Source organism: Culex pipiens, chromosome 1 (genome assembly GCF_016801865.2).
Source record: "Culex pipiens pallens isolate TS chromosome 1, TS_CPP_V2, whole genome shotgun sequence".
Classification (NCBI taxonomy): domain Eukaryota; kingdom Metazoa; phylum Arthropoda; class Insecta; order Diptera; family Culicidae; genus Culex; species Culex pipiens.
The window spans coordinates 28,479,598-28,502,344 of NC_068937.1; the positions used below are offsets into that span (position 1 = coordinate 28,479,598).

A 22,747-nucleotide genomic window follows, 5' to 3' on the forward strand; every position below is an offset into this window, starting at 1 on the left:
GAATGGAAATGAATCTGATCTTCTACAATGGATTCGGAAAATTTCAAAATCTACGGTTAGTTGACGTTTCCATATCAAAGGTAAACAAACAACTGCAAAGCAACGTATATCAGCCTAGCATGTTTTCGAAGTTGATTGTAGAAGACGGCCGTAAGTTGCGTACTTTTTTAATTTACTTATCTATATTTATTACTCTGGGTGCAGAATAGTTGTCCGCAAAGCGGCCTTAATTTAGCACTGTCAAAGCGGAACCAATTTACTGTTTGGAAAATGATGCCATGAATTGGCAAGTATTGTAATCGATCTATAATTTATTTTGTCAGGAATAAAAAAGTCGAGGGCGTCGAGCTTTTGAGTCAGTCTTAAGAAAAGGGATGAAATCGAGATTGTCTTAATTCGTTGCTAACATTTCCATAAGCGCTATGTCTCACTCAAAACCTATGTTTACAAATTGTTTAAGACGAATTATCAGTAACTGTGAATGGCACCTGCCAAATAACATTGAATAATCTTACTCCTGTATTATCTTTGCGCTTCAAAGTTACATAATCTCGTAACTTCCATCCGGTTGCTCTTCTGATTCACGAAATTCCCCCACTTCTGACGCAATATTTCATCACGTTAAAAACAAAGAAGGACTCTTTTAACCGCCCATCGTTTAGTCTACAAAAAAACACGAAGAACTTAATTTTTCAGCGAAAACTTTAATATGTATCATCAGATCCAAAATGTTTCAAAACGAGTCACTTCAACAGCAAAAAATATGTCACCCTTGAGCTTGAACAAAGCTTTCTACTTTGTTTATGTTTACAGCTGTAGTTCAGTTGTATTAGTGAGGAGCAGTGGGTATCTTAGAGTTATCTAAGCCCGCTTTCACGCACACTAGCACGCCATTTGTTTTGCTGGCTGGTACAAAATTTAACCTCAATCTTTTTCGTGTACGTACACGCAATACATGCGCACGTAGATAACTCTATTCGGAAATCACCAACCCTCTGGCACCACTGTAAATAGCTAGAACGTTTGACAGTCACCAAAACCTCGAAGAGCCCACGTAGTAGTATTAGTGAAGAGCCCACGTTGTTTATCGTGGGCTCTTCACTAATACTACTGCGTGGGCTCTGTGAGTGTAGCAGTATTGGTGTTGTCTGTTTGTTTACACCAAATCTTCAAGAAACATCACTTTTTGTGAGTGCAAATCTGTTACGAAAAAAGATGAAAACTGTTGCTGTCGATTGACCGGTAAGATTTACTGGGTAGTACTGGACCGGGGACTGGCCAAGTCCAGCTGTTGATCCTTCCGAACAACTCGCTGAAATCTCCGGCAGGGAGTAACCGACCAAGTGCAGAAACATCCGTGATTCCGGTGATGTGGCGGAGCTGGTCTTTCCGAGCATCCTTCGATAACCTTCTCCGAGGCCTGGCCCACTCCCGCTGTCGACTCGCACAGGGAATCGAAGGAATCGCGTGCTTGTGTAGAATCCGACCTTTTGTGGACTCTCAAGAAGTTCATCGCGAAGTGGTCCGAACAAATCTGAACTTTAAACTTGCAAAACCGTCTTCATCGCTTCTTCGCGGGGCATTTATGCATAGTCTCTGGCGGGTAGGGTCCTTCGGGAACTTGTGTTTGGAAATCCGTCCCGTGTCGGATTTTCATGGAAATCATTTCAACATTATGAAATTATACCTTTGTTTACCACGCGGTTTGTTTATTTTCAAATTTTGACAGCAAATGCGTTCTTCATCTTCTTTGTTGTCTTCATGTTCGCGTCGAACATTTAGGTTTCATAAACTTGGCCGTCGTGACAGAGGGCTGGAAATCACGTTACGCATTCTGTCTTTTCAGCACCCAGATATTACTTTACTTAATTATTCTAAGCTAAGTGATTGCCGATGGGCCATAAACTTTGTTGTTCACATATTATAGATATTGAAAGACATTCGTGAAATTGATCTATCTATTCGAAAGCAATATTTTGATTTTTTAAATCAAGACCAACATTTCAAAAGGGCGTAATATTCTATATTTGTCCCTTTTGAAATGTTGGTCCTAATTGAAAAAAAAACAAAATATTGTTTTCAAAAAGATCGGAAAATTTCACGAATGTTTCATATTTCAACATTGAAAGTCGTATCTGCTGATATATCGATATTAGAAAATTGAGGGTTGTTTGGGTGAGACTTCAATCAATTTTCCTGTTTATTTTATCCGCTTTATCTCAGCAACCAATCTTCAATGCTTCTAAGACGAAATTGTAGGACATTTTTTAAACTGGCGACCCGGGCAAATGGTAATAACAAAGTTAATAATATTTCAATAACAAATACTGTTAAAATAACAAAAAGTGTTATTATTTTATCCTGAAGTTCAACATAAAGAAGAACAAATAATAACAGTTTCTGATAAAATAACAAAATTTGGTATTGAAGTGATATTATATTGAAAATGTTTAATAACACGCTAATAAGAGGAAATGTTATACATTTCAAAAACTCTCCTAATAACAAAATTTGTTATTCGTTCGGTATACTGACTTAGAAGTAAAATTACCATAAATCGCACAAATGGAAAAGTTTCTTAGTGTCCATAACACAACCTGTTATTATTTTTTCTTTTGTGAAATATGTTTATATCTTGGGATAATTTTGACCAATTTCGTCAGGGTCATTATTTTGGCCATGAAATTATTCTGAAAAGTTGAAATTTTGAAAGTTGATTTTTTTAATTATTTGATATACCCCCTAAAGGACTTTGTTTAAAATGGTTAGAACTTTGGGATAATGTTGACCAATTTCGTCAGGGTCATTATTTTGGCCATGAAATGGGATCCTTAAGCTAAAATTATTCTAAAAAGTTGAAATTTTGAAAGTTGATTTTTTTAATTATTTGATATACCCCCTAAGGGATTTTACTATGGCATGTGCGATGGCAGTGCGTGGCCGAATGGTTACGCTGTCCGCTTTGTAAGCGGATGATTCTGGGTTCGATTCCCATCTGCTCCAACCTTCCATCGGATGAGGAATTAAAATGTCGGTCCCGCCCGGGCAGACGGTAATAACAAAATTCATGCCATTTCAATAACAAATACTGTTAAAATAACAATAACTGAATAACAGTTTTTGTTATCATAACCAAATTTGTTATTGGTTTGATATTGGTTGAAAGTCAAAACAACTTGGGAATAACATTTTTTGTTATGGAAGAATAACTCCAACTGTTATTGGGATGATCGGATTAGTTGTTAAAATAACAAAAAAGAATAACAAAAATTTGTTCGAAGAATAACGCAAAATGTTATTAGTCTCACAAAAGAAAAAATAATAACAGATTGTGTTATGGACACTCAGAAACTTTTCCATTTGTGCGATTTATGGTAATTTTATTTCTAGGTCAGTATACCGAACGAATAACAAATTTTGTTATAAGGAGAGTTTTTGAAATGTATAACATTTCCTCTTATTAGCGTGTTATCAAACATTTTCAATATAATATCACTTCAATGCCAAATTTTGTTATTTTATCAGAAACTGTTTTTATTTTTTCTTCTTGAAATTGAACTTCAGGATAAAATAATAACACTTTTTGTTATTTTAACAGGATTTGTTATTGAAATATTATTAATTTTGTTATTACCGTCTGCCCGGGCAGCCCTGACTAGTACAGAGGAGTAACTATAACTTTTTTTGTTATGGAGACATACCAGTTCAAAAACATTTTTTGTTATTATGCTGCTCCACCTCTCCGCACAAAATAACAAATCTTGTTATTCCTTCATGATTCCTTCTGTGTTATTGGTTTGTTATTGCAATAACAATATAATAACAGTTTAAGTTATTCTTCGAACAAATCTTTGTTATTGATTTTTGTTATTTTAACAACTAATCTGATCATCCCAATAACATATTTCGATCTTCTCACAATATCAAAAACTGACCTTCCCAAGTTATTTCCGTCTGCTCGGGGATTGTCCACGCTCCATCCAAAAATCTTTTTTTTGTATGGACAATTGTCCTCGAGGGGGGAAGGGGGGGGGGGATTTACAAAAAAGTGTTTACGTGGTTTGTGGATAGTCCCCTTCGGATAATCGAATACCGAAAATTTTTTTTTTTTGCAATTCCGTCGTGAAACTATTTACTTTTACCTGTCATCCTTGAACAACGAAATAGCCTACTTTTATGTATAATAACAGAATCGAATAGCAACACTTTTCAGCACTTGTTTCGAAAAGTAACACTTTTCAACATTTTTTTGATACAAACGATTTATTGACAAAACACATGAAAATTTTACATTAAATTTCACTCAGTGTGTGTTTTTTGTAATTGCAAAAAATGTTGTATGGAACTCGTTGCCAAACTTGATTTTTTCAGCACCCTACGTATTCATCCTCTTTTTGCAACTTGTTGCATAAACTACTATTTTTCTGCTCGGGGACACCAAATCGATCAGAAAATTCCATGGACAGTTGCCAAAATTGTACGGAGGTGTCAGTTCTTTGGTCATAGAAATGGTCCCAATGTTTGAGCCAAATAAAAAAAAATAGGTGCGCAAAATCGGCCGATTTTGTAGAGGCAAGCTTATAAGGTAAATATGACTGCAAAATACATAAACAAACAAAAACCATAAAAATGGCATTTGAGACCAAAATGTTGTTTAATTTTTAAATGTTGGAAATACTTCAAAAGGCACTCTATCGCCAATCGGGGTTCCAATCAATAATGTTGATAATAGAAAATCATAGAAATTTCAGATAAGTTTGAGCTTCATTTAGAGATTAAAAAAATCCAAAAAACAATCAAATTTATCATAGGATAAACTTGATGACGGCGCATTTTATCAAAGTTTTACAGTTTTACTTTTTATCACAGACTCCTTTTTGTATGGAAAAAACATTAAAAAAAATTTCCGGTATTATCCAAACTTTTGAAAACCTTAATTTAACATGCATTTGAAAATAAATCATGATTATTTGATGCCAGATATCTTAAATTTGAGGTTATATTACTTGAAAAAAAAATAATTCCAAGTTTAATATTTGTTTGTGGCCAAAGAACTACTTATAAAAACGTTTAGTCCTGTTATGGTTGACAATGAAAAACACAAACTAAAATCATTGATTGTCTTTTCATTTATCCAATTGTTCAAGACTTAAAAATGAATTATATTTTTGAGCCATTATAAAGGACATGATTTAAAAAATTATAGAAATATTTTAAGAAGCTTTATATAATTCCTTAAAATTATAAATTTCAACTTCCCTAAAAAAATTAATATTTCCAGCTTTTCGAAATAGGACTTAATGCAATCTAACTCGAGAAATGAAAATTATTGGATGTTGGTATCGTTTTTTTTTTATCAAAAATGGTAACATTTGGTTTTCTAAATTTCTGGTATTTTGAAAGGTCGCTTAAAAACTTTTCAAGACTTTTTCAATTTTCAACATCAGAAAAAGTTTCATTGAATAATTCAGGATGGGGTTGCCAGTTCTTCAATGTTCATCTTGATTTGAAAAATTATTATTGTCAATATTGAATGTTTGAAAAACCTCACTCAAGTTTATTTTTTTATCACAAGTTTGTCAGATCTTTGAAAAAATGTGTTGTCAAACGAACGGGGTTTTAGTTTGACACCCCTTTTATACGGAGTTCACACATACTAACAAACGTTTATTTTGATAGTGTGCGTAAGCTCCGTGTAAAAAGTGACAGTTCGTCACTTTTTAGTTTGACTTTGACCAACCAACGGGGTACAACCTAAAAAAGTGTCAAACGAAAAAGTGACCAACCACCGGGGGTTGAGTGTATTTCGGATAACAGAAGACGCGGAACATATTTCAATTTTTCTTTATTAATTTATCGTATTATACACATGCCTGATTTTATTTATGTTTTCTGCTTATCTCTTCTTTTTTGTTCTTCTTCTTTGTAAGTGTTGAATTGATATTTTTTTGGTTTGCAAAATTTTGCTGGCTGAGTAATATGTTGTTGTTTCAGGTTATTTTTTCAAGGTTTTTATTTTTCTTGCCAACCTCAAACATGCTGGTGATTCTATATGTTTTTATTGTAGCCATTTGTATGTCGTATTTTCGCCAGATTGGTCAAATGTGGTGAGTTAGCAAATATTTATGAAACATTGTTTTTTTTTTTATGTTTTATTTACTCTCTACGAGTTATGGTACGCTGCTGCTGCTATGTGGGTGTGTCTGCTCTAACGCGGAAGAGAATCTTGTCTAGATTAGATATCTCTCTCTTTTTCTTTTCTTTTTTGTTTGAGTTGTGCCATTGTTACATAGAACACTATTTTGTTTTGTATTTAAAGTTTGCCATAATATTACACAGATACAGGTTTGTTTTTCTTTTTTTTTCTTGCTTTGTTTTGTAAATATCGATTATACAGCTACTAATCATAAAACGACTGACTGACAAGACTGTTGATTCGGTATAGATAAGAGAGCATGAGAACAAAGGATGTGTCTTTTTTCATACTAGTTTGTGTTTGCTGTTTGTTTGTTTTGTTTTTGGCACATTTATTTACTGATTTACTCGCGTGGGGCGGCGTCGCCTTACAAAATTCAACGTAACACTGATGCACGAGCAAATACAATTTATTTTTTACATAATGGGAAGCATTGCACAATGTTGGGGAAACTTGGGGAAGATTTTTTGTGTTTTTTTTAAATATTCGATTCACTTTTTTTTTGTTACGCAATCCATGGACGACGCCTTCGTATGGTTGTTGAATTTTGTATGCTTTTGTTTTGTTTTGTTGGTATAACTCTAGTATTTTAGCTTTACTCCTTCTTTCGCTTGGAATAAACATTACAAACTACGATAAGTGTTATTATAAAGCATTGTCTGCTCGCTTCGTACTATTTATGTAAAAAAGAAAAAAACTCCAATAAACATTTATAATGTCTTTTGTTCTTCTGAATACAGTTGGGCGTTGCCTTTTGCGCGATTTAAGTTTTTTTTTGATTGTTTGGAAGTTTCTAAAGATAATAGTGGTAACAAATAAAAAACATCCCATGCTTAATACATTCACGAAATACATTTGCACAATTAAAACAATAGGAAATAAGTTAATGTTATCAAAATTCAGTTGTGACATTCTCAACAAATGAACTCGACTGCTTTGTTTCTGTGTCTGTGTTTACGCTACTAAATTCTAAGTCGTGTACATCATTTTGTTCTACAATCCTCATTACTGGTGGGTATTTTCTTGTTTGCAAAGCTAGGCTAGCTTATGTTACATTTTGTCTCTTTGGTGCGACCTCCTCGTGCAATCGCCATGTTGATTATGAAAACCCGCCATTTTGTTTGCCCAACCAGGTGTTAGACTATGACAAACAGACTGTCCTTTTTTCGTGCTTGACAGTTTGCCAAACTCGCAAACTTGTTTGTGACAAATTCGCAAACAACTCAAAATGTATGCTGGCTGACGTTTCTGCAAACAAACAAAGCAGGAAAACTGACAAACTGTCAAAAAGAGCGAGTTTGTTTGTCATAGTATAATACCTGCTTCATTCTTACGCAAAATTGAATTTTTTGTCCAAACTTTAGTAGTACGTCCGCACGGTGGTCTTAAAATGAATGAAGAGGGTAAATCTCACTAATCAAGTTGGCATTTCCAATAAGGCTTTCTAGGCCCAGTGCAAAAAAAATATAATTCAACTCAAAAAGACGAACTCCTCGTCACAGTGTTCTGATGCAAACAAAGATCGAGCCTGAGCTGTCACTATGAAATATTATAACTGTCATCGGGCCTTAAAAACCAGATATAAGTCGCCTGACAAACAACTTTTGCGAGAAAGAGAAAGCAGATTTTGATCCAAACAAAATGACTTCTGTGGCACGCAGAGGTGTGAATGTGTTTGTAAATTTTCGACTAAAAAGCCTTAGAGTCACAATAATCTTTTAGTACAAAGTTTTGACAGGTTTTCGCTACTCCTTTACGGCAAACTTTTCCTTCACTTCAATGTAAAAAAGTCAAGCGATCTTTAAAGTCGAACATAAAAATTTCAAGCAAAACCATGTATATGGGCCAAACCCGAAATGTAAACAAAAGAACGTATTAAACTACGACAAACAAATAAAAAAAAACTCGCAAAAAACAAGCTTTTTGACAGTTTGGCAGTTTGCCTGCTTTGTTTGTTTGCCTGCATTTGTTTGCAGAAACGCCAGTCGCTTTGTTTGCGAGTTTGGCAAACTGTAAAACACGAAAAAAACGAGTTTGTTTGTTTGTTTGTCATAGTCTAATATGTCCTAAACTATCAATCTTGCTCGTTCCTAATGTAAACATAAACCGACGTGAGCAGAGTTGGCTGATGCGCGAAGAATTTTGTTTACATTTTGTAGACTCTCCCCGCGAACATCAAACCATACAAAATAGCTGCCGGCTATTATCTCGAATAGATTCGGAAAAAGATCCGACAGCAATGTGTACTGATTTGACGTTTAGGTATCCGACAAATTTGGTAAAAAAAACAATACACTTTTGCTTGAACTGTCACACAAGTCTAGCCAAACAATGGGCCAGGCTGACATTTCTGCAAACAAGTGCATACACATTGTCAAACTGTCAAAAGTACGAGTTTGCTTGTTTGTTTGTCATAGTCTGATACCTCCTTGAGGGTACCGAAAAGTTTAGTTATGTTTCTGCTTGCAAAAAAAAACAACGGGCAACGAGCAAAAGTGGACAAACATGCTGACAGTGTACTTGTAAACTGACAGCGCCTTGTCCTAGAAAGCCCTATCACTGATTCGGGTGACTCGTAATGTAAACAAAAACCTGTCACGTTTAAGGGCCTCCCTGTAGGATTTGTCAACTCAACATCAGGAAGCGAGCGCACAAAAACTGACTTAAACAGGTCAAAAGAAAGGTAACCTTATGAAAACAAACCACGGCGGTCGAAATCAAATGATGCGTTTGACAGGAGGATAACAATTCGGATATCCAATGATCCGATTATCCAAAATTCCGACAAGAAATTTCTGACATGTTATGCATGGCTATTGCACCGAAAGAGACCACCTATTCCCCCCGTCCAACCCCTTCCTAGTAGTAAGTCGGAAAGGGATGATAGTTCGCGGCGGCCGCGGAAGCGTGCTGATTCAGCGGCGGAGAGGTAAGATTCTGCTTCACCGAGTGGTGATGGTAGTTCGACGAGCTGACCTGGTGATGGTGGTGATGATGGTACGCACCGAAGCCTCGCTGCGGTGAGACGACGTGCCTCGGCGGAGGTGGCGCCGGTCCGGGAGTTTCCGCCAGCAGCCGGTTGTTCTGCTCGAAGATCAGATGGGCAGCCGGGTCGACCAGTAGACGGTGCTGCTCGCTGGCCAGCAGTCGGTGGTGATCGGGCAGCGGGTCCCGGTTGGAGTGCTGGATCTGCGAGGACAGGAAGGACGGGTGGCGCACGTGGTGGGGCGTGTTGCCGACGATCATGTTGCCTCCGCTGTTGGAGCTCAGGTCGAGGGAAACCATGCGGATCATGTCCGGATGGGGGTGCGAGTAGGGAAGCGCTGGGGATGGTGGGGATGGGACCAGGTAGTTGGAGGTGCGACTCAGGTCGACTGACGCCGGTTGTTCGGACTCGGTGTCCTGCTGTTGCTGCTGCTGCTGCTGGGCGATGTGATCCTGGATCATGTGCTGCATCTGCTGGTGTTGCTGCTGTTGTTGTTGTTGCTGCTGCAGCTGGAACTCCTGGTGCTGCTGTTGGTGCTGGTGTTGCTGGGACTGCTGCTGGTGTTGCTCGCGTTCGCTGAGAATGTCGTAGATATGGTGATGATATCGGTTAAAGTTAAGGTTCGCTCCCGCCGCGGACGGGACCTGGAAGTTGCTGTGTGAATAACTCGACGGAAGACCGGCCCGCGCTGTCATGTCCAGGCCCTGGAAGTCGGAAGTGGTGTCGTTCATGGTGCTGCCGGAGCGGAAGTCCGGCAGGTCCACGTTGGATTCCGCGTTGTACTTGAGGCGAAGATCGGTCGACAGGTCGGACCCGATGTTGTTTCGACCGGTGTCGTACTTGCTGTTGGCGGTGCCGTTGCTGGAAGCCATAAAATCTACCGCACTCGTTTGGTTCGCAATCTTGAGCTTCGCCTCGCTGGCGTTCGCGTTCACTGACAGATTCTCCGCGATCACGATGCTGCTATCCTCGTCGCTGGACAGGTGCTGCATGTGGTGGTTGTTGGCTTTGAGGTTCGCCTCAAAGTTCTCCAACGCAAGCGAGCTGATGGTCTTCTCCTGCCGTCTTGCGTAGCTGTTGTTGTTCTCGGTGCCGAAATCGTACCGTGGAAGCGATGGGGTTGACGCTGGAGATATGAGATCATGTTCGGCGTAGATCTGGCGAGAGGTCGTCGAACGTGCTGGTGAGTTGGTTGCCAGTTGCTGCTGTCGCTGCGCTCCGTTCGAGTTTGAGTAGTTGAAGTCGTTCTGTTCTGGTGATAGTTCGCTCCGCACGGACTCCACACTTGGGGTGTGTTTGTGGGATTGTGCGGTTTGGGATTGTTGTTGCTGGTGTTGCTGATCCGAGTAGCCGAGCATCTCACCGTCCGGGTAGTTGGTCAGCTTGTCGCGAGACTTTGGTCGCGACGCTTCCATTTCGTTGCGTTCCTGAATAATGCTGGCATCTTCGGGGGATTGTGATGAGAACTGCGACAGCGAGTTCATCTGCAGTGGGAAGTTGTGCGGCTTCAACATCTTCATGTCGTCGACGGAATTGTTGATGCCGCTGGTGGTGAAGGTGTCCGACTGTAGATTGTTGTCAGTACCGGCGCCTCCCGTGCCGCCGTCAATGTCCCCTATGTGAAGATCGTTGTTTTCGTTGTTGCTGTTGTTCATCTCCGCTTCGTTTATGATGTTGCTGACCGAGTTGAGGGCGGCCTCGACCAACATGCTAGCCGAAGTCGGGATGGTGTTGATGGCGTTTCGGCCTGACACTCCACTGTTGTTGTTGTAGAAGCTTCCGAGTAACGACTGGTGGTTAAAGTGCGATGGGAAGGTGTGACTCTGGAACGCTGGAAGATCCGGCAGACTACTGTTCAACCCTGCAAAGCTAGACGTATACTGTTGCTCTTGTTGTTGTTGTTGCTGCTGCTGTTGTTGTTGCTGTTGTTGTTGGGATTGTTGTTGATTTTGAACGGCTGAATTTTGCTGGTTCTGATTGTTGGAATCGACCACATCCAGTATGGTAGAGTTGTCATCGTCGTCCTCGTCGTCATCCACCGCTTGAGACTGGGAGTTGCTGTGGCCAACATTGCCGTTCATGATCAGCTTCGTGAGGAAGTCACGGTTGGCCGCTGCTGCCAGCATGCTTTCCGAGTTATTCTCGTCCGGAAGATGATCGTTGTCGCTGATCCACTTCTTGCTTCCCTTGCTGATCACCAGCCCCGGATTTCCGCTGTTCATAAATTCCTTGTACTTGTGGTTGGCCGCGAGCGAGCCCAGGTCTCCGAAGCCATCCGCGTCCGTCAGCGGCTTCTCGTCTTCATTGTTTGACAGTTTGTAGTGCATCGCACTCGGGTCACTGTGGCTTGATATGTTTGACAGACGAGAGTGCAGCTGACCAAAGTCGTCGTGCTTGTCCTCGTGCAACGGTTGATTCAGGTGACGCTGGATCGCTTCCAGCCGTTCGTCACGCTCTGCGCACTCGTTCGAGTCCAGCTCGTCGTCCAGCTCTTCCTTCCGGACTCCTTCGCCCTCCATGCCGGGGACTCCCCCGGTCATTTTGGTGAAATCTTTAAGATTCCCGTTCAGGATCGACGAAATCTTCGTGGAAAGCAACGACAAGTTGCTGTCATTTTTGCAGATTTCGTTGAACGACTCCAGGATGTTCTTCGTTTTGAGAATGTTGCCGGGCAGTTCCTTCGGTGCGCGCTTCCGCTTCTCGCCCTGGCTCTGACCCTCCTCGCCCGGTTCCAGTTTCCTCCGTTGCCGACGTTGCAGCCCATCTGTAAGGAGATCTTTATCAACAGCGATTACGAATGCTCCGAAGACGGCGGTGGCTGAGGAGAGGCTACTCACCAACCAATCCATTATTCATACCACCAGAATACGCGTCAAATGTGTACGCCACGCTCCGCTCGATCTTCGGCATCTGCTCCTGGGTGTACCCGTGGACCTTCTTGTAGTGGAACTGCAGACACTGCTTGGTCGTGAACGCCGCCGAGCACTCGCCCTCCGCACATCTGGAAACAATTACGACCCATTAACATCCGGAATACTCCTGAACCCCCTCAAACCAACACTCACTTGAACGGCCGCACCCCCGAATGCGTCAGCATGTGGATCTTCAGGTTGCTCCGGTTCTGGAACAGCTTCTGGCAGCGGGGACAGCTCACCACGGCCGAGTTCCGGCTGTGCACCTCCTTCGAGTGACGCTGCAGGGCGGCACGCGATCCCAGCAGCTTCGAGCACAGCTTGCACTGGAAGTCGCGCAGCACCTCGGCCATATCGCTGTGCATGCGCTTGATGTGCACCTTCAGCTTCTGCGGCTGGCAGAACTTGCGGCCGCAAAAGTCGCACAGCGGCCGGGCCCGCTGCGGGTTCATGCTGCAGCCGTACGTCCGGTGCATCTCCAGGTAGTTGAGCCGCAGGAAGAACTGCGAAAAAGGGGAATCAATTAGCAAGCCCCTCGTTTCTGCGTGTTGCTTGTTATTGTTTTGACAGGTGCCCGTGCTGTTGTTTGGCAATCAATCAGAAGAATCAAAAACAATCGAAGCAAGCGGGAGCACGGACGCATCTGTACAGGTCAGCTGCGAAAAGACACCGAATATGTAAACAAAGTGAAATTGTGAACCATCAGTGTAATTCTTTGACCACTCCGCTCACAGATTCGGTGCCCGGTTCGATAAACAACTACCCCGTAAAAGGTTACCTTGGAGCAGAACTGGCACTGGTACGCGCCCTTGCCGTCGTGCATCTTTTCCGCGTGCTTCATGATGTTCTCCTTGCCGAGCACGGCGATGCCGCACACCTTGCAGTGGTACTTCCGGATCGTCAGGCTGAACGCCGGATCGTGAAAGACCGAGCAGTGCGTCCGGTAGAACAGCGGGTGGTCGAACTTGAGGTTGCAGCCGCCGCAGTCTGAAAAAAATGCACAATTTTAGAACTAATCTTAACAGAAAGGTGCCGAAAGACTCACTGGTCTTCTCCATCTTCTTCTTGCCCCAGGCAGAGTTGGTGTCGTCGCTCCAGTACAGCAGCTCGCTGCCCACCTCCAGGTCGACGCTGGTCACAAACACAATGTCCCCGTTGCGTACCTTCAGCACGCAGTTCTTCTGGTCGCGGTGCCGTGCCGGGCGCAGGTAGCGCAACCAGTTGGCTTGGTTCTTGTTCTCCATGCTCAAGTACGTGGACTTGGTGCCGTTGAACGTTTCGAAGATGTACCGCATCGTGCAGTCGTCCTGGATTTCCGTCTCCTTCACGATCAGCCCGATGGCGGGTCCCAGCTGGGTGTACTTCGGCAGGGGGATCTTGGTGTAGACGCTTAGTCCGTGGTTGATTGTGTTGGTAACGGATGCCGCCGTTGGCGGTGGTGGAAGCTGTTGTGCTGCGGGGTTTGAATCGCTCAGCTGTATCGCCGAGGAAGACGCCGAATCGTGCGGGTCGATGTTTAGCGATTGCGTGCTCGTGTTGAGTCCGGCCGCGGCGACGGTACTTAAAGTCGTTGCAAGTGGGGCCAAACGCAGCTCAAACTCCGGTGGAAGTGACGTTTCTGCAAACGATGGCAGAATGTCCAGCTTCTCCTCGTACTGGTTCTCTTCGTTCTCATCGCCCTCGTCATCGTCTTCGTCGTCATTGTAATCGTCCTCGTTCTCGTCGTCCATCTCCTCCGGATTTTCCGGTTTCAACACGATCTTGTGCTTCTTGATAATTTCCTCGTTCTGTTCTAACCATTCATTAAGCTCGATTTTGTTATTGATTACCGCGAGTGGTGAGTTCAGTGGACACGGATCCGTTCCATGCTTGAGTCCACATCCCGTGCAGGCTTTGTTCTTCGTTGTAGGTGCTTTTCTAGGCTTCTTCGGTGGAGGCAACAGCATTCTCTGCTCGTCTACATTGCCGTTCAGTGGATTGTAGTCCTGCTCCTCGTACTCTATACGCAGATCCACAGATCCCGTTTCGCGCTTTACTTTCCTGTGCGCCCCAAGCTTCGGATCAAACGGTGCCTTCCGAATATCCAGCTTCTTAATGTTGATCTTACTGTCATAACCCTCGTCATCAGACGGACGATCCGAATGCTCCGAAAAGTTGGAAGTCGATGGCATTTCTTCGTTGAACGATCTCCGCTCCAGCTTCTGCTTCTCCTCCAGCTCCGTCTTGATCTTCTCCGCTATACGATAGTCCAGCACTTCCATTTCCGTGTGCAACGAGTCCTCCGAAACCGAACCCATCGTGCTGCTGATCGAGTCCTGCTGAACCTCGTTACCCTGCCCCAAACGCCCCGGCAGCTTCTTAATAATATTCTGCACGATGTACTGCTCCTCGTCCTCATCTCCCCCATCCGTAGCCGCCTCCTCGTCTCGCTGGTCATCCCCGTCCGGTGGACCCGGCGATCGGAGCGGCTGCTGGGACCGTGCTCGACGCCGTCTAAACTCGACCTCCGCCCCGTCCCCGTCTTCTTCGTCTTCATGGAAGTCAAACACGCCACCGTTGTCCTCACCGCCGACGCCGCCGCCGCCGCCACCGGAAGTGCGCAGACTACAGCTGCTGTTGTTGTCGTTGATTATATTTACACTATCTTGGAATTGTACTCTTTTGGTTTTCTTAGCACTAGGTTTGCCGTCGACCTTGGAGCTTGCCAACATGCTTGGAAGAACGTTGTGCAGCGATTCGTCGTCGCGGTGCAGATCTTCACCGTTTAATCTGCGGGAGAGAGAAAGGAGGGTTAATTTTGGCCGATTTTAGCGTGACATACTTTATGGATGACGCCTACCTTTCTTTAGTAAGAAAGGCAAAAGATAGGCAAATAATTGCAATAATGGTAGGAGGTGGTAGAGTAAGCCAAAAACTAACAGAAAAAGGTGAGGAAGGCAAAAAATTGTGAATATCCACGAGTTTGCTTCTCCAGCATGCCAAAGGCTGGCCGTGGCCGTGGCATTTCGAGTGCGGCCTCGAAAAACCCGCGAAGTTCGTCTACCGGCCGTGTGCAAAAAGGTAAACAAACCAACGCCGTGTCGGCCGCCATCGCGCAGGGGAGCGTGAGCGCAGATGGAATCGATAAAAAGTTACTACATCCCGGATATGTTCCGAGATCCCCAGTGCGAACCCGTTCCGGTACTTCCGGTGCCACGACCAGTGACACATCAACATCCGCCAACATCCCCATCAGGAACGAGTTCCAGATGCTGAGTGACGACGAAGAAAACAACAACAACAACTCCGACGGTAGCAGCACTACCGACGACGACGACGACGACGATGGTCGTGCACGGAAGAAAGTGTCGACGACTAAAAAGAACAGTTCTCCGACGGAACGAAGACCACCACCAATTTTTGTTTTGGACACTTTGGCGGACGATGTTGACGAGTTGCTGGAAGGCCTCGGATATTGTCTGAAAATTGGTAAATCGGCAGTGCAAGTGATCACACTGAATAAAAGGAATTTCGACCTGGTGTTTGAAGAATTGAAGCGTAGCAACTTCAACTTCTACACATTCAACCCCGAGAAGCCCCCTGTTAAGTTCGTCTTACAGGGTTACCAAGACCGTCCAGTTTCCGACTTGAAGAAGCACCTTTCGGACGCCGGAATAAAACCACGGGAGATAAAAGTGCTCTCGCGCAAGACAACGGTCACGGGTGTGCACACACTGTACCTATTGTACTTCGACCGCGGCACCGTCAAGATCCAAGACCTGCGGCGGACTAAGACGTTGGACGGTTTTTGGGTAAACTGGCGACGGACGGCCCCGTTGCGTGAAGTGCGGTGAGTCACACCTCTCGGAGGCGTGCGCACTGCCACGAAAGGCGGACTTGGGGGACAAGGCAGAACAAACCAAGCCGCGCGTAAAGTGCGCGAACTGTGACGGCAACCATACCGGCAATTACCGCGGGTGCGTCGCCCGCAAGGCCTACCTCGAGGAGCTGGAAAAGAGGAAGAAGAAAGCAGCAGCATCCCACCCTCCTCAGCGAAGTACGAGCGCAGCCGTTCCTGCAGCTGAACAGCTTACGGTTCCAGCGGAAAACTCAGCGTTCCCTCCTGGTTGGGGGCGTTCGTTCGCCAGCGTAGTCGCTGCCGGTAGCGGCAGTACGGCCCAACAAGAAGTCACCGGGGAAGATTTCTTCACCCTGCCGGAGTTCTTTGCTCTCGCGGGGGAGATGATGACGCGGTTTCGGAGCTGGCGGGACAAGGCGGAACAATTCCTGGCCCTTGGGGAATTGATGATCAAACACATCTACAAAGGATAAATAACCTGTGATCTAGATATAAGCTTTCTCTTCCTCTATCCCCTTTCTTTTGCAATTTCTGTAAGTTTTTTTTTTAATTTTTTTCTTACTCTTGCTAGTGCCTTAGTTAAAGAAACAATTGTTCCAAAATGGATTATGATGCAACACACAGCTGAAAGGAACTCCAAAACTCTATTATGCACTTCAAAATAACTCATTGTATCTTGATCATTCACCAATAAAACCGAATTGAATTGAATTGAATAAAATAAACAAGAAAAATGCAATGCAATACAAATGCGAAATACTAAAAATAAACAAGAAAAATTATAAAACAAGAGAAGATTTTTTTTTGGAGAACAAAAGTTGCTCAAAATGACCTCCTAAACACGGGTAAAATTTAAAAATTCGTGGGCGGAAGAGGGTTAATTAACCTAATTAGCAGGATTGAGATTTTTGCTATAAGACAATTAAGACTCCTAAGCAATATTTCTGGAGTTTTTTTTAAGGTCCACTAAACCAAATTTTCAGTTTTTGCAAAAACTGGACATTTGGTTTATTAGACCTTAAGAAAAACTCCAGATTTGAAAGTTGTTTTTTCGCTCTCAACTTGTTTGTTACAAGGAAAACTCAACTAAACATTATAAAAAAGAGCTTGTCTGGGCTATGACTGCAAGTTTTTGAAGGTTAAATTTGGGCTCTCCAACTTAGTGGTCATGTCATCATTTCCTATTTCCATACAAGTTTAATTTTACCTGTTCTGAATTTGCAAATCAAAGAAGCATTGATAGAATCGAGCTTAAAATGTATGTATGTTTTTATGTATATTTTCTGTGTATGGAATTCAACTCTTATTTTGTCGCTGATTGGATTTACATTTTTTTTCGCCTCAATATTTATAAGTATCAAAATTTCCGGGAGTCTCGATAAAATTTATTGGGGATCGAGATGCTCAAAATGGGCAATTTACCGGGAATTCCCGTTCGTCACCTTCTATTCCGTATGAAATTTTCATTACGGCGAAACCTTGGATGTAAACAAGCAACCTATTACACTCAAACTTAATTCACAAGAGCAAGGGGGATAGACTTATTGTTAACATCCAAGGTATCGTTCTAATGAAAAGTTACTACGGATTTCTAATCTAATCTAATCTAATCAGACCCTAGCGCAGCCAATCTTTCGAAGGGATCCTGGAGAGTGCCTTAGGTTAGATGACGCCTAGCACTCTTCTTGTCATTTATTAACATTTGTAGTGCGCCATTGCATTGAAATGCATTGAGACACCACAAGCGTTAAAGCGGCCAGGCCTACTGCGTAAAGCCGTATCGCAGAGATGACTCGTAATTGGGTTGAGTTTGAGCACTGAGTGTTCGAACAACAACACAATTCTGAATCGACAGGGGAGGAAGAAGCGTGGGGACACACCACCATACGCTCCGAGATATGGTTGTATTCGTTGGGAGCACCATGCTAAGAAGGTTTGGTACTCCGGGACCCTCTGGGATGGGACATTGTATTTCCACGAATGCCCTGGACACTATTTGCCGTGGTTATAGCGCCACAACTCGCTCTCTGTAACAGTATTCCTAATTCCAGTCCACGCTCACCAAGTCGTTATGGCCTAGTGGTTAGCATTTTTGCTTACCAACCCAAAGGACGGGGGATCGAACCCCGCCTCGAGCGACTTTAATTTTTCGTTCAATTTCAAATTTATGAGTTCTTAACTTTCTCGTTGGGAGCAGATGGGCATCGAACCCAGAACCATTCGCTTACAAAGCGAACACCGTAACCAGTCAGCAACGGCCGCTCCTTAATGAAAAGTTACTACGGATTTGTTGAAAAACTTTTAAGGGTTAAACTGCCGTTCTACGCATAATTGTCCCATGTCATTTTTGGACGATTTTGACTTTTTAACATTTTTAAGTTTAGTTTGTCGTATACTTTAAGAAAAATACATAAAATCGGGTACTTTGTTCGGAAACTCATTGAAAACAACATCAAGTCTGTTTGTCCCATCGTTAAACTTCTACGCATAATTGTCCCACCAAGTATTTTCTTATACCGAATCATTAGTTTTATGTAGCATTATGTCGTGTTTACCTGTTGTTTGGCAAGAGGATTACAAATAAGAGTGATACACTGCTAACTGGGGCAATTAGGGACACATAGGGCGAATAGGAACCCACGGGACAATTATGCGTAGAAACACAGAAATCGATCGAAAAATTTCAATCGCGTTTTTCTCAGCTGCACTTTTTCGAACATGGTAAACGAAAGAGGAAAGCTCTGGGCTGCCCAACTAAGTAGTTGTGTCATCATTTCGATGCCTCTGTGCTCTCTTATGCTAACTAGATAGGAAAACCAGCAAGCTTATTACAAGAGAGCACAGAGGCATCGAATTTCGGCCAGATTCTACTCCTTCTGATTTACAGAAGCATTAATACAATACAGTGCCTTCCCGTTTTCATACGACCTTTTGAAATGTTAGGCTAGATTTTTGAAACTTCTAACTATTTTTCCTTAACCCTCTACCGTCCATTTTTTTCGGTTTTTTTTTATTTTTCCGGTGTTCAAGAGATCATTGTTTACACACAATAATAAGTTTCTAATAAGAATCAGACACACTTATTTGTACTCACAGAACACAAACGGAAAGAAAAGGGTCAGTGAACTTGTCCTGATCCCTTAGTTTCTTGAGGGAAAACATCTCAAGATCTGTTCCATTCCCCGAAAGGTCTCAGAACAGGTCAAAACAGTTCGGTTCATTACAGTTACTGCAAAATACAGTTCAATTTACTGCGAAAGCTACTTTTTCAATCTTTGGCTTGTTTTTCACATTTTCTGCTACACATTAAAAAAAAATCATGGTAATATTACATCTGGGAAGGAGTACATCTTTTATGTCAGAAAAATTGAGTAATTTTGCCTCTGAAAACGTGTAATTTTACCACTTTTCTGGTGTAATTTTACTTTTTCAGTATAAAATGAGGTAAAATTGCACTATAAAAGAGTTAATATTCAACCTTACAAAATTAAACCTTCCAAATTTTCACATTTTTTTTACTGTATATAGAATCGCACCATTATCATTTAAAAAATAAAAAAGTAAAAAATGTGTAGAGGCGTAGTCTTAGACACTCACTACAAAAAATAGGGTAGAGTAGTCATCAATGACAATACTTTTTCACTCGTAAGCTGCCATTTACACCAAAACTAATATTTCTTCAAATTTCTTTCGACGTTCCATAGGGATTGAGTTGGGCTACAATGTCCTTTCAATAAGTTTGGCCAAAATTAAGAATATACCCAAAATCCAGGGCTGTCTCATTGTTCCCCACTCATTCCAGCCTATGGGTAACAATGAGACACTTCGATTTTTCTTCATTAAACTTTTCAAAATGTATGCAAATCATTCAAAATACATATGAATTGAAGGTGATTTTTGCATATTTATAGAGTTTTAACATCATTTAACCAACAATACAAAGTTATTTGGTATAAATGTATGGATTTACAAAATTTTGTTAATTAAACTTTTATGTTGGCAAAATTGCTCTAAAATGTTCAAGGCAAGTCACCTGCTATGGTTCAATACAAAAACATGATGTTTTACTAGAAAAGTATTGATTTTCATAGAGTGTCTCATTGTTCCCCAGCTGTCTCATTGTTCCTGCCAAGTGCGTCTACAATGAGACAGTTGAATAACTCTGGCTGTAGATGTCGGATCGATCTCATATTTTGGTCAATGTTAGAACACATTAAAAGAAAAAAAAAACCTCATTAAAACATGCTGATGAAATAATTAGAAAAATCGTTGAAAGTTGAAAAACAAAAGTGTCTCATTGATGACTACCCTACCCTACTGCATAATTCTTTAAATTTAAAATTTAGAAAAAGTTAGTAAAAACACAATAAAAGTTGACTCCTTAAAAAATTCCAATCCGAAAATTTTCGAAAATTTTAAGAGTTCCTTTTTTTCTATGCTTTTAAAAGATCAAAAATTGGGTGAAAAATGGATTTTTGGCGAATTTTCAAATTGAAGCCCGTCCAGAGGCTGGATTGGGTTGTAGAGGGTTAAAAGCTTGTCTAATAAGCTTTCATAGCTTAAAATCGGTTAAAATGGCGCGGAGTTATGATTTTTTGAAAAAATATTATTTTTGCAAAAATCGAAGAAAATTGCATTTTTTTTGGACCACCCTAACACAGCGTAGGTCACCCTAATGGCCAAACGAAAAAATACGGGTCTTATTATTTCGGCCTAGGAATCCCCAGAAAAAAAATTCCTTGGTCCTGTCTCGGTAGAGTCGCTGGTAGGCAGTTGGACTAACAAATCCAAAGGTCAGTTCGAATCTCGGGTAGATCAAAGCTTGGGTGTAAAAAGAGGTTTGGATTGCCTCAAAAATAAAGCCTTCGGACACCCAGTGTCGAGTAGGAATCTCGCAATAGAGAACGCCAAGGCAATGCTGTTGAGCGAACAATTTGATTTGATTCTTTATGCCTTTTCCCATTTTTATAGAAAGTAATTTTAACCATTTTTACAAATGGCTCTGGAAAGACTTTTTAACAAGTTTGAATGTTTATGATTTTTTTGAACCGTTAAAAAAATCATCCTATGTTTTTAATTCGTTGTCGAAAACAATCAAAAATTGCAATACTGATAATGCTTATGCTTTAGTATCTGTATTCGATACATAAAGCTCATGAAAAAAGAGATCGATTGACCACTGTTATTGGTCACTTGCACCGCAAAGTGCGTATTATTTCTCCATTTTCCATCCATCCAGCACACAAAAAAGAAAAACAGGGTGCGTCTCGACGAAAGGAAGAAAAAACATAACGCATTCGGCAAAACATTACCCCGCACAACCACACACCAAGCGAAAATACCCACTAACTCACCCGTTCCCCGCCGCCCGCGCCACCTTCCGCTTCCGCTCGTCCAGCTCGGCCAGCCGGAGCAGAAAGGACACAAACTCGACGTCGTTCTTGAACTGCAGCAGGTTCCGCAGCGTGTCCCACTTTTCGGCGTTCTTCGTTCCGATGTAGATGTTTTTGCTAAAGTGCTGGTGGCGGTACTTTTTGACGCGATCCGGGTTGGAAGTGGTCCCGCCGGAACCGGACCCATATCCGGACGCGCCTCGGTCTTTGGTGGGGGTCGTTGGAGGGGTCGCGTTTGGGTTGACCTTGGGCAACAGGGTGGGAGGAGGAGCGGGGAGGGAGGACGGCCCATCGGACAGGTTGCCACTTCCGGTGGCCACGAGGGAGGGCGTCGTCGTCAGCCGGGCACTGCTGGCCATGCTGACCGAGCTGTCGGTGTCGCTGCAGTTGCCATTGGTCGGGGCAGGACCGTTGGTGGTAGGTGGAAGCGTTCCGGGTTCGATTTTGCCGAGCCTGGCGCACAGGGCGTCCACTTCCGGTTTCTCGTCAATGTCCGTGTTGGGTTCGCTGTTGTTGTTGCTCTGCACACTGGCTGGGATCTCCGACTCCGTGTCGCTATCGAGCGCCTTTGGCATCGTATCCTGCATTCCGTCGACCTTTTTTTTTGCTATCCCTTCTTTTCCTTATCTCCTCTTTATCCCTCGAGAAATCCTTCACTTCTACTCCATTTTCGGTGCGTTTGAAAAGTGGCGAAAAAACCTGGCACTTTTCTTCACTTCCCGCGGGTGGCGTCGCGTTTTCCGGACGACGTCGTCTTCCCGTTCCGACCGAGTTCCATGGCGTAATTTCACTCTCACTCACTTTCACATTGCAATCAAATAAAATGTCTAACTTTTATCAACCTTCCCCCCTCCCCTCGCTGAAGCTGCTGGAGGCTGAATGCCAGCCCCGCGACGACGATGATGGCGAATGTGTGGGGATTTTTGGGCGCAGAAAATTTTCCTACCCCAGAGCTCTGGTCCGCCGTCGCTCGCAGCAAATCCAATTCCAGATCAATTTTCCGCAGCGCGTTTTCCACCGCTCGACCGCCCGGATCACGGCCAAACTTGTCCCCGTCCGGTTCGGGTGCACCCGGGTGCTGTTTTGGAAAACTTTTCAACCATTAAAGTTAAACTTTTCCCTGGTAAAAATCGCAACTTTAAAACGCGCACCCTAAAAACTCGTCCGGAGGAGGAAACTTTTCATCTTTAAGGCCTGTGACTCTTTTTTTTTCCAGCCTTTTTTGGCTCTCACCCACCTATACTGTGTGTGAGTGTGTGGCGAGGGAAATTCGGAGAGAAAGCGACGCGAGAGAGGGATAGAGATTTTCCGGGAGAGCGAGAGTGACTGTAAAGGACTCGGCAGGACATTCCGTTTGCACATTAGGATAACGGTGCAGGGTGTCTGCTAGAGATGACATTTCTAGAGTTTTTTTAAACTATT

At 42.8% G+C, this 22,747-nt stretch overlaps 1 protein-coding gene across 3 annotated transcripts; it reads right to left on the reverse strand.

The window, feature by feature from the left end:
* Positions 1–5,828: 5,828 nt before the first annotated feature.
* On the reverse strand, positions 5,829–22,537 carry LOC120413718 (uncharacterized). 3 transcript variants are annotated; one of them, XM_039574644.2, is made up of 6 exons: positions 21,287–22,537; positions 13,140–14,863; positions 12,873–13,081; positions 12,248–12,597; positions 12,041–12,183; positions 5,829–11,958 (listed from the first exon to the last, which is right to left on the reverse strand). In XM_039574644.2, the coding sequence occupies exons 1-6, from the start codon at positions 21,910–21,912 to the stop codon at positions 9,056–9,058; spliced, it is 5,955 nt and encodes a 1,984-aa protein (XP_039430578.1). In that variant the 5' UTR covers positions 21,913–22,537; the 3' UTR covers positions 5,829–9,055. The 3 variants fall into 3 exon arrangements, with proteins under 3 accessions (XP_039430578.1, XP_039430576.1, XP_039430575.1); XM_039574642.2 differs by having other exon boundaries at positions 5,829–11,946; positions 12,020–12,183; XM_039574641.2 differs by having other exon boundaries at positions 12,020–12,183.
* Between the last annotated feature and the right edge of the window lie 210 nt (positions 22,538–22,747).

Coding starts and splice junctions, on each gene's coding strand:
- LOC120413718 (XM_039574641.2), bottom strand. CDS start 21,912: ATGCAGGATACGATGCCAAAGGCGCTCGATAGCGACACGGAGTCGGAG. Junction 12,598..12,872: donor AGTGCCAGTTCTGCTCCAAG/GTAACCTTTTAC, acceptor CCTTTTTCGCAG/TTCTTCCTGCGGCTCAACTA. Junction 12,184..12,247: donor TCGGGGGTGCGGCCGTTCAA/GTGAGTGTTGGT, acceptor AATTGTTTCCAG/ATGTGCGGAGGGCGAGTGCT.